Below are 12,763 nucleotides of genomic sequence, written 5' to 3' on the forward strand. Positions count from 1 at the left end.
CAATGTCAATTTCACAGCATTTTCCATGTGGATTGAGGTTTGCTCATGTTTTTCTGCTTCATTTGGAAAGTGCCTTAAAAAAAAAAAAAAAAATCATTCACTCCAGTCTTGATCCATGCTGGATCTGATCCTGCTGTCTGAAACAGGAGACAGGGAAAGCAAAATAATGCTTTGGAGTGACTGCATGCGGTCAACCAAGCCTTCTTAAGTTCTTATCATACCAGCTTTTCTTTTTCCTTGTATTGTTCCATTATGCATGTGAATTAAACCATAGGGGGAGCCAGCGCCCCCTATGGACGGGCCACCACTGCATTCAACGCTTTGAAACGGATAATTGCCTCGACACATCTGATGGCAGTGTCGTCCACCTGTCGATCAAACTTGTTCGCCATGAGCTGTTGGTGCAGGGGTCGAAACAACCAGCGGAGGTCGCCGCTCCCGTACACACACACGGCTCTTCTGAGTGTCGACGTGCATGGAGGGTACGGGGCGGGTACAACTACATCACCCTTATGAGGGGCCCAGTGCTGCAGGCGAGCGATGGTGGTCATGTCAGAGCGGTGGTACTTGCTGTGGGCCGGCTCCGACCCGGGCACGGAGCTCAGCCGGTTCAGACTGGCCCAGAAGTGTTCTTCGGGGCACTCCGTGTCCTTGCTCCACTCCATGAAGTCCTGAGCCTCTTTGCTCTCCAGCACGTGTTTCACAAACTCTCTGGTGACCACAAAGTAATTGCTGCCGGAGAACATAGGGATTGGTGGGGGTGTCTTCCTGATTCCAGTTCTGGTGAAGGTATCGATGTAATCGTTGTCATTATTGACTTGGTGATGGTACTGCCAGCGGACCTTCTTGCTGTCCGGCACTTCCATGGACTCCAAACTGTTCTGCCCGTTGAGCACCTTCAGCGCCCGGACCATTTCCGCGTTGGTCTTGATGGGGAGGTCCGCGCCGCACGTGTTGAGCAGGTACTTCCACTCGACGGGTGACTTCAGCAGGTCGTCCATGCAGTTCAAATGGGCCTGCGTCAGGGACCAGGTTCCCCAGGACACTCTTTCTAGTTTGCTGGCAACGAACACGTTGGGGAAACAGGACACGATCGCCCTCACGGCTTCCTGGAACCCCTCCGCCGACTTCCGGTCCAGATGCACGCAGTAGACGTTCTGCGGGTGGTACACGGCGCGCAGGAGCCGCTCGAACATCTCCACGTCGCCGTGAATGGCCATGGAGTAGGCGATGGGGAAGTCTCGCTCTGCTGCGCTGAGCGGCGCCGCGACGAAGCCTCTCGTGACCTTGTATGCTTGGCAGTCCTTTGTCGTGCTACGATAAAACTCCTCCGATAGCCTCTTCTGAGGTGGTAGAAGTTGAGCAATCTCGTCTTTCTTGCCCACGAGCTCTCCGCGGATGAGAGCCGAGCAGACCGGCAGGTACTCCTCAGCCATCATCGGCAGAGGGTACGGCAGGAAATCCTCAGCCATTATCGGCGGCGAGTACGGCAGGGGAGGGTATTCTTCACGTGGCCCCAACTCGTACAGCAGGAAAGCACTCAGAAGGATGGTCCCCAGTAAAGCACTTAGAACGATGGCCCTGGGCTTTCTTCTACTAAACCGCCAAACTCCAAAGATCCATCCGGCCATTTCTGCACAAATTACAATGCAGAAAGGAAACGCTCCCCTGCAGTAGTTAATATAGACAAGGAGATGACGTAATGATGACATGTTGATTATGTAATTGTTACGTCACCCTTAACAGTGCCCCTGTGATGTTTTAAGGATGCAGAATCAGAATCATTAGTACAATGTCAATGCAAAGACGAGAAGAGAGCCAGTATTGATTGTTATTTAGAGTTGGTTGTTGGCCAGCGGTCCTGTTTCTTCACCCGTGTGAAGTGAGGTGGCGCTCTTATCATCGTACATCATCATCATGCATCATACTGGCCAATCAGAATGCCTGTTGCACAACTTTACGTCATATTTGGTGGACATTTGATATTGGATGTGTGCATGGGGACAAGATGACGTAAACTTTCCCTTCATTGTCAATGGAATTTTTGTTTGTTTGTTTTGTGGACATTTGACCCAATTTCTCCTTTCATTGTCAATGGCTAATATGAGACATGTGGGGACAAGATGACGTACATTTTCCCTTCATTGTCGTCGATGGCATTTAATGTTCGTGTTGCGGACATTTACGTCATATTTGGTGGACATTTGACCTAGTTTCTCCTTTCATTGTTGATGGCAAATATGAGACGTAATTCTTTTGGGTACAAAAGCTGTATGTGAAGTGAGGGGTGCTCTTATCATCGTACACATCGTAGACACTATGGCCCTCATTTATCAACGTGGCGTACGCCCAAATATGGGCGTACGCCGGAATGTTCTGCTTTTATTATTTCCGCAAAACCTTGAACTTGAACATGCACCAGGACAAATATCACGTCAGGTCGGGAGCTGTCGTAGGCTTTATCCTCACCTGTTTTTCTATTGTACACAAGCGGAGCAGCATTGACTGACCAGCTGACAGGCTGTCACAGGCACCCCTGATGTCATTGTTGTAAATGAAAACCATAGAGAGGTGTTCATTCTCGAGGTCGGCTGTACCTTTGACTACAGCCTGGAAGAAGCCTTTCTAACCAAAGTGCTGAAGTATCAGCAGCTAATGCAGACCATCTCACAGCTAGGCTACAGATGTAAACTTTTAGTTTTTATCTTTGGCAGCATAGGGCATGTGCATAAGTTGCTTGGTTAAAATGTTATTGATTAACCCATTCATAACCGCCAAGGACCGTCAAAGTGTAACTCACATCCACTTATGAGACAATACTTCATCCCGTGAACCACAGGGACACGACTTGTACCTGAGAGAAGGCAAATAGGCCATTGTATTGCCGTCTTATTATTTCCTTAGTGGATCAAACACAGATTTATGTATCCTGGACTCGGTTGTATTGTTCTTATCAATGGCACAGGGAGCGGCCTTATTCACTTTATTGTTGGAGCGCAGGTTATACTGCACTGTCCAGTCCAGTGTGAGGAAATGTGAACTCGAGTCCTTGGCTCCTGTCTTCCTGCTGTGGCAAGGTTAAGGGAAGGAGACTGCCGTTAATAGGTATTGTGTGAACTAGACCAAATGTATATGCAGCCAGTTGTTGGAAAATGCAGGGAGAACGGAGAAGTAACGGTGAGAAATCCTCTGGCAAGCCCCTCTTCCATCCTCTGTTTTGTTATCATCACAATGGGATGCAAGTGTATAGGATAAATCCTGGCGTGCACTATAGACTATACATTTACAGTATGCTAGAGATAACGTTTGCTTTGTGTGACTAGTAGACAAAACATGACGCAGGACATTATAGGAGTTTTTCTGTGGGATCAGTCATATTGCTGAGCCTGATACTTATTGCAAATGCCAAGATCTACAGTACAATTAAGCTCCCGACATGCCACAACGATGACACATCGTGAGCTTGTAGAGCTGCCGTTTTCAGTGCACACAGAACAGAAGCATAACTGAGGCATCACAGTGACCCCTATGTGTAACTCAGGACCGCGGCGTTAAATCAACCACAAATCATCTGTGTTTCACACACTGTAGCACAGGCTGTGTACTAGTATACAGCTGAAATGCCATTAAAGCTGCCATCCATATAATATGTTCCATGTCCTCAAAAGACATCCATCCATCTACAACCGCTTATCCGTAGTCGGGTCGCGGTGGCACCAGCTCCATGCACCAGAGTGCTCCAGTCTTCCCTCTCCAGAGCAACATTAGTGACTTCCTCCTGGAGGGATCCTGAGACCACTCGAATTTTACAGCTGCAGCTGGACATCATTTCCCTGTGTTTATTATATATTAATATTGTATTATGCCTATTCGGATTATCGGTTGATCAGATCCCCAGACCTAATAATGGATACTCATCGACTGATCCGTTTTGTGTTTTGACAATAATGTCTAGTAAATGACGCATACAGAGCGTTGCAGTCCCGCCTCCTTTCATGACGACGCCAGGCCCAGGAAATGAATCATCACAATGCATTTTTCCCATAGACATTTTAAAAAAAGAAAGCATCGTACGAAGCCAACTCGAGTCATGACAAATCATGACAACACACACAATATATTTGACCAAACAAATAATTACATAGAAGAAAAACAACAAAAAAAAGTGTTGTAACCGTTTTTTTCTACGTTCTAATTCTTTGTTTGGCCCGATTTTTTTGTTTGTTTGTTGTCATTATTTGTCACGACAAGAGTTGGCTTTGTCCGCGGTGTAAACGTCTTTAAATACTTTCTGAAATGTCTGAGGAAAATGAACGGAGAATCATTTCCTGGGCCCTGGTATGGGGCGGGACTGCGACGCTCTATCTATACTGTTACAAATACAGTTGCCTATTTCGCAAGACAAAGACCCGCTGTCAACCGTTGTCAACAACTGTGCAAATGCCAGTTACGGTGAGGTGAAATAACCCCATTCAGAGCCACTGCATAGCTCTAATCATGAAGGTAATTAGGCTAATGACCAGTTGACATGTCGCCGGCCATGATGAAGTAAATACACTTGGCGCTTTTATGTTGGGCGCAGCTGTTTCCCAGTATTGTGGCACCCTGGCTACGTAACGTAAGCACAATGTGTGGATAGAGAGAGAGACACAGTGGGTCAGTTGTACCCCTGCCCCCCCCCCCCCCCCCCCCCTCCTCCCCCAGCGTAACCGTGGGAGGTCCACAAACGCTGGTTCTGTTTTTGGACACAATCACAAACAGGAAGTCAACTGTGAAGTCAGTCACACAGGGTTACTTCCTCCTTTTGTTTACCAGGGGGGTGGGGGTGGGGGGGGGGGGATTAAAGGGGGCGTACTATGAAGTGATTTTGTTAAACTCTTTGTTATATAGCTCTATAATAATCATTGCTACTATAGCGTGTTTGTTGAATAACAGGAGGGTCTCCAGCTCTTTAGTGTTCAGCAGAGAGAAGTGAACACCAGCCCAGGATAAACGAATTAAGTGAAAATTGGAATTGATATGACAACAAAAAAGACAACTGGAATGAAATTGGAAGCTGATAAATGATCTTTCCTGATTGGAAAGAATTTTGTAATCCTTATCCTGACCTAAAAATTACTTTCTGTATGCGAAAGAACTGGAATCTGGAGAGGTATACGCTGATGGAAGTTTATATTATATTGCAACATTGCAATAATGCCTTCCCTGCAAGTTTCTTTCTGTAAATACAGCATACAGACTGTAGGTCATATTGACATTGAATGACATATTAATTTAGGGTGAAAGTGGGCATAGCATTGTGTGGAGCAACGTTACAGTCTGCCCCCGAGGGACTATACTGTCCCTAACGCTTGGTATAATGGCCACAGAGAGGGCTATCTCTCTACTGTACGTCGCTATGATACATCTAATATTTGGTAATCTCTCACATCGTGACCTCTATGTGCTCCACCGTGCACCACATTCCGCCTTTGAAGTTGCACGATGATGACCACGACTCAGCTGTTCTCACATGAAAAAAATGCCGTTGCCTATAATTTGCGCAGGAGGAGAAAACGAAGTCTTGTGGTCGGAACACGAGTGATATTAGAGACTTGTTTTCGCAGGGCTTTATAAATGATATAACTTCCCATCGTCCTCTCTGTTGGCCGACTGTGAGCCTGCTGGACGGTGCAGCCAGGAAAAAAAGAGGGACGGGGGGGGGGGGGGGTTTGGGGGGGGGGGGGGAGTGAGGTTTTGTGAGTTTGGGAAGTATGTGGCCTTTCGGTCTCATAAGGAGTTCCCCGGGGACTCGGTAAGGCCAGTCCTCCTCAGTTCTCGGTCCATCTTTCCCTGCTGTCCTGACTCTTCCATACTGGGCTTCTATATACTTCTAATACCGTGGCGGTGTCCGCAACATGCTGTGAGAGCTTGTAGATCTACTGTTTTCGGCATGCGCCACTGTCTGCACGCTGATGTAATTAACTTGACTGACCTTCCCACAGAGTAAATTAGGCATTCATTTCTCTCTCTCTCTCTCTCTCTCTCTCACCACCAACTCACTGTTCTCTTCTCGTCTGACTCTATTTCCTCTCTCTCTTTCTATGCGGTCTTTAATCTCATTCATTCTACATAAAGCACTCATTCACCCTCTATGATAATTGAATTTAATTCAACTAAGCATTGTCTGTGGTAGCGTACGTACGTCATGAATCAGACATCCTGGTTCATTTAACTCCCAGGTTGATTATTACTCACAATATATATATATATATTCTTTTCCTTTTTATCAAGACTTCCCATAATATGTGTCTTCACAAACTTCACAAACATCCGTCTAATAAAAGGCTGGGGAGTTTAACCACAAGTTACAAGATTTCCCAAAAAGTAATGACAATATAATGCTTCAGTCTATCAACCCAGCTATAGCCTGTTCAAACCACTTCCGCGCCCACGGCCGGGCAAACGCTACATGAGCATCAAGAGCAGCACCTCCAGACTACTGAACAGTTTCTACTTGTCCACAATTAGACTGCTGAACAAGAACTAGGACTGGTGACGCTGCACAGACTGAACTGAATAATACAGTTTATACACATAGGCTACATCACTTTATTTAATAGTTTTTTACATATTGTACCATGTAGATTAGTCATTGTACTATGCACTTTCTTCTTTTAACTGAAATGATGAGCCTGCACAAACAAGAATTTCACCCATGTTACTTGTAATGTGATGTGACAATAAAGTTTGATTCTGATTCTGACCAGTGGTCCGGGGACCACCGGTCCCAGTGGTCCGGGCACCACCGGTCCCAGTGGTCCGGGGACCACCGGTACCAGTGGTCCGGGGACCACCGGTCCCAGTGGTCCGGGGACCACCGGTCCCAGTGGTCCGGGGACCATCGGTCCCAGTGGTCCTGGAGGGGCTTCCAGGTGGTCCCCAGCTAAATGATGGAGAGTTGGTAACCAAATGGACCCTTATAGATCTTTAACTCTTGAAAGTGTTTTGACCTGATTGTTTTATATTGTGTCACCGTTCAGCACTTTGTAGCCTTGTTTCGAGAAGTGCTCTATAAATAAAATTTACTTACGTACTTACTTACTTACATAATTACGAAATGTTTCAATATTGGTTGGGTAACAGGTAACGTATGTATGTACTGTATGTACTGTATGTATGTAAGTTGTAAGTTGAAAGTGTCGATGTTGATGTAATTAAGATATGTTTCAATGCCGGGTTATAAACTGGCTGTCGATGTTGATGTAATTAGGATATGTTTCAGTGTCGGGTGAATTCAAGGTAATGTCTGTATGTATACATGTATGTATTCTGAAACCTATCTCAATTACGTCACCATCAACAGCCAATTATAAATTATAGAATATAATTACCCACCAAGCCCACCATAGGCTACATACATAAATACATACCACTTCTGGTCCAGCCGACCACAATACCTGCGCGCTCTGCTTGAGCGAGTAATAATGGGCCTCGAGATGGAAAGGGTTTGAAAAGCACTGTCCTCTGAGATTATCCTGATTAGCCACGAGACTATGGTAGTTTTGAATATAAGCCAAAGCAAAGAGCCAAGGAGTTGTCCAAATCAGGAAATAACTAAACAAATAGGCATTCAGCGGCGCAATGTTCTGCACGCTGATGTCATTAAAGGGACTGAAATGTACAGTGTTCCTGCAATGCTGCTTCACTTCCCACAGAGTAAAGCTGGGCCACCACCTAACATTCCACTTGCATATAGGTCACCTTTTCCCACTTGCTTCCTCTTGCCTTTTGCCGCTTCACTTTTTGGCTTTCTTTCTCGTTCATTTTGAGAGGTAAGACGAGGCAGTCCAACCGTCTACCAAGGGGTCTATGTTTTCAGGAGGGCTTTTGGGGGCCGATATACGATCACCTATTCTTTATACCTGGCTGGATCGGGCAGTACTCTACCGGTTTAAAAAGAAGAGAAGAAACATTTTGTTGTTGCGTTTGTGTTACACATCCTACTAGCTCACAATGCATCACATTCACATCGTGGCATGTTGTGTATAGGCCTATACAGTAAGCTTGTAGATCTGCCATTTCCCCTACTTGTCTAAACGTTGTGATGTTTAGTTTTTGAGGGGCGCTATGCTGTAGCTAGCCCCTCCTATATGGTTTAATGTTTGTTTTCAGTTCAATTTTTGTTTTAAAAACGGGCCTTGACAATGAAGGGAAAATTTACATCATATTGTCCCTCATTACGTCATATTGTCTCTTTATTGTTAATGGCATTTAATGTTTGTGTTGGCACCGTTTGTTTTACATCACCATTACATCACCTATAATCAACATCAGTTAGACTTTAATATATTAGCGCCCCTCACTTCACACGGGTGTGATTTCTTTACCCATAACTACCTGGCCAAAAAAGGGACGCCGAGTTCAAAGTGGTTAACCTGAGGGTCTGTTTTGTTAGTTTCTTTCAGTGCCTGCACAGTATATGCGGTGAAAGAGAGGTGAACGGGATCGTCTGGGCCCGATGTAGATCTGATAAGGGAGATGTGATGTGAGAGGCCAAGGATCGCTGAGCAGCTGGGAGTGGGACAGACTGGCTCCGGCGAACCCACCCATAGGAATTGTGGGTAAATATCTGCGACCCAGTCATGGGAATGAAATAGCGACATGTGAAGTCGTCCGCGGGCCGGGGTTATAGTGACACACAGGCTTAAATGCTGCAAGGGTCACTCCCGGGACTGATGGGGACTTTCTCTCCGTTTCTGCCTCTCTCTCAAAGACACACACACATACACAGACGGCACACGCACGCACGCACACACACACACCACACACAGGCACGCACGCGCACAAGCAGGCACCTGCATGCACGCAGGCACACATCTACAGTATACTCCCCATCTATTTCCCCGCTTTATTTACAGTAAAGTGCCATATAATTATTTTCTGCACGTGCACTGACGCATATAGGCAAAATGTCCCCACGTTAAGCGCATTAAGTGACACCAGATCCTACAATAATAAACCGGAGGAGCATCAAAGTCTTAAACAAATAGTTATTTTGCTGCAAATATTTATGCGACAGAGAGTGGGAGAAAAAAAATAGCATAAAAGGGATAGTGTTTGTGTCACCCGCCTGCACTTCCTGGGGTGTGTGTGCGTGTGCGTGTGCGTGTGTGTGCGTGTGTGTTGGGTGGTATGTGTGTGCGTGTGAGTAATCTGGTAATTGTATAGTTTGGGAGTGGGAAAGAAGGGTGTATAGTGCTCTGTGTGCTGCAGTGCAATGTGGTGGGTATGTAAGAACAGTGTGTGCGTGCGTGTGTGCGTGCGTGCGTGTGTGCGTGCGTGCGTGTGTGTGTGAGTGGGACATTGAACCACCACCTGAGGGCTTCAGCCATGCGGACACAGAGCGGTGCAGACAGTTTCATTTCCCGTGCTGATAATAAACCTGTGCATTGCAAATTAACAAATCAAGGTTTTATTTGTCAATACTCTGAATGCAGGTAAAAGAAGTTAAATGCTCAAGGTTGAAGGTTGTACTTTATCGTTACATCCTTGTGTACTGTAAAACTTATTTTTGTTTTGGCTTCCTTACAGACAATGCGGCAGTATATAGATATAGCACAACACTCAAAACAACAATTACAATTTAGGCATTTAGCAGACGCTCTTAATCCAGAGCGATTTACAATAAGCAAGAACAAAAAGCATTGGCAATACATCACACACATAAAAAGTAGTTATCATGAAACATGCGTAAGCTAAGAACGTAACAGTGGAATATCTATATAATGTAACTACATATAAACTATACTATACTATAACAAAACCACAGCAAACAAGAATAAAGAGTTAAAGAAAGAGCAATCAAAGTGTAAAAATAATAGTTACATGCATGTGCATGTTTTCCCTCTAGTAGCAAAGTTAGATAAACCTTTTGTGAACAGCTTCACAGTGGGTTATGTTCCATAAAATACAACACTATTTAGTTTAAGACGTTTTTTACTGAATCTGTTTCCAGTGGCTTTGAGACTGCGACAACAATATGCTATGTTGTGTGGTCACAGCCGAGCACCTGTTATCATACAGTATATGTCAATCAATGATTGCCTCAAATATATTAGATGAAGTGCTAAAGGGTTCCATCATGCTAATCTCCTTCCTGTGTGGCATGTTTAGACAACTGAGCAGAGCATGAGATGATATACATAATGTATGCATATACTGTAGGCCTAGTCCAGTCAAAGGGATATAATACCTGTATACACCTCACAAATCCAAGCAGGAATTTAAACATGTGGTGCAGGATAGAAAGCGTTTATTTACTGTGCAACATTTCGACCTAATGGTCTTTGTCGACGTACATCAATCAATGATTAATTACATTTTGTTTCTTTTAAAGTCTTCACTTTAATTTATTGAGCAAACGTTTCGGCCGTGACTCGTCAGACCTTCATAAGGATTATTTTTTTCTCTACTTCTCAGTTCCAGTTATCCGACACACCTGTCCATTGTAGGTGTGCAGAATGACTTTTTCTTATAGGTTCTTTTAAAATGAAAACAGTATTTTTACGGGGCTCACAACATGTCACATTGTGATGCTTTGTTAGCTTGTAGGTTATTTTCGCTTTCCCCCCCCCCCCCTCTTTTTGTATTACCAAGTAGCCCAAATAGGGATTAAGTGGTTAACACAATCACTTAGTCACATAATTGTGGGCCATGCACCTCTCAACATTAATGTACTTTGCACAAAGGAAGTGAGTGTTTTGTTTTCTCTACTGTTCCTTAGCGCCAATTGTGGTAAAGGTCTGTTATCACTTTATCCTGTATACTACAGTGGTTCCCAAAGTAGGGTCCGGGGACCCCCAGGGGTCCTTGAGGGAGTTCCAGGGGGTAGGCCTACCCAGCTAAATGATAGTTTAGAACCAAGTGGACCCTTATATGGGTCTGTAACTCTGAGAAATGCCATTAATTGGGGGTCCGTAGACTAATGCATGTCAAACTCGGGGTCCTTGAAATGAAATCACTGCTAGAGCCGTAAAAATCTTCTCTCATGGGGGTCCCTGGCAAATTTGTGTCAATTTGGGGGTCCTTGACATGAAAAGGTTTACATGTACTATACATGTAAGCCTCATGCAGACCTGTAGAATCAAAGATACTGTACAGAGAGGTTGTGTACTGTACTTTTAAGGAATTCCCCTTTTCACGGTCAGATGAAATGTGGAGGAACTTGGATAAAGTATAGACCCCGGTAGCTATTAGCGATCATGTCCCTAATCCTGCTTTTTTTAAAACAAAACAGCTATTTGAGGTGCTCCAGCTCTCATGTTGTTCACAGGGTACTCGAATATCCACCACTCTCTCTCTCTCTCTCTCTCTCTCTCAAAACAAAGCCAAATACAGTCGTCGACATATTTAAGACCTGTTTGTCTGTGGCTTTATACTGTTGTGTGATTACTCCTATAGTCATGACAAGACGGTTTCGCCGTGCTGGGAAAGTAAACCTATACGTTCCTGGTGCTAAAGAGCTGGGTGGGGGCAGTATAAAGGCCTTCTCACATTTCTTAATAAAAACAAATATATATATATAATGTAATGTAGAAGCACTTCGTTACAAGTAAAGGTTGTCTGCTGTTCAAAATGTATACTTGAGTAAATAAAGGTACAAAGGTATTGGTTTCAAAATATACTTAAAGTACCAAAGGTAAAAGGTGCAGAATGTCCCATTTCAAGGGAGAGTTCCAGGGGTCACCCCCTGGAACTCTCTCAAGGACCCCTGGGGGTCCCCGGACCCCACTCTGGGAACCACTGGTGTAAGCCATTCATGAGTGGTGGGAGAAGTACTCAGATTTGTCACTACCTGTATAAGGTAGAAGTACTCAGATTTGTCACTACCTGTATAAGGTAGAAGTACTCAGATGTGTCACTACCTGTATAAGGTAGTCTCGCAAAGCCAGACAACTATTCCACAATCTCCCAATGCTATATAGAGCGCCACAGTCCCGCCCCCTTTCAGAAAAACGAGTGGCCCAGGAAATGAAAACCCAATGCATTCTCCCATCGGCACTTCTTATTTAATTTATTTATTTAAAGACGGTTACGCCGCGGACAAAGCCAACTCGGATCGTGACAAATCATGACAATGAACACAATGTTTTGGAATGTTTTGGGCCGATCAAAATAATTTATAAGACGAAAAACAAAACAAATAGTGTTGTCTCCTGACTTTCTTTTCTTCTTTCTAATGATTTGATCGGCCCCAAAACATTGTGTTCATTGTCATGATTTGTCACGATCCGAGTTGGCTTTGTCCGCGGCGTAACCGTCTTTAAATAAATTAAATAAGAAGTGCCGATGGGAGAATGTATTGGGGTTTCATTTCCTGGGCCACTCGTTTTTCTGAAAGGGGAAGGGACTGCGGCGCTCTATAGTCTGGAACTACAGCTCCCCAAATCTGAGTAAGGAAGCTGCCATTTCCGTTTTAAAATATCTTTAGAGCTTATTTTTTTATTTCCTTTTCTGAGCAACAAGCTATATATGCTTAGATTGACTGTATAATGAAAGCATTTGGAGATTGCGAGAGGTCACTGTCAATGATTTTACTTGAGTGGAAGTACAAAACATATTTACAGTGTCAAAGTAAAAGTCTTTCCAGATTTGCCACTATTTAAAAAAAAATAGTAAATCTGCCAAAACACTATGTGTCGTGATGCGATGTGTTAAGACTCGGTCTGTCTGAGCGTCCGTCCATACGTCTTATCTCATCCGTCCGTCCCTCCGTCCCTCC

At 44.5% G+C, this 12,763-nt stretch overlaps 1 protein-coding gene across 1 annotated transcript; it reads right to left on the bottom strand.

Moving 5' to 3' along the window:
• Positions 1-290: 290 nt before the first annotated feature.
• LOC308317038 (beta-1,3-galactosyl-O-glycosyl-glycoprotein beta-1,6-N-acetylglucosaminyltransferase 3-like) lies at positions 291-1,631 on the bottom strand (the record flags this gene model as incomplete). The annotated part of the gene is made up of 1 exon (XM_080765829.1): positions 291-1,631. One exon carries the CDS (start codon positions 1,629-1,631, stop codon positions 291-293), a length of 1,341 nt encoding a protein of 446 aa, XP_080621955.1.
• Positions 1,632-12,763: the final 11,132 nt, after the last annotated feature.

This window comes from Protomyctophum bolini (assembly GCF_963924005.1).
Source record: "Protomyctophum bolini genome assembly, chromosome: 6".
NCBI lineage: Eukaryota > Metazoa > Chordata > Actinopteri > Myctophiformes > Myctophidae > Protomyctophum > Protomyctophum bolini.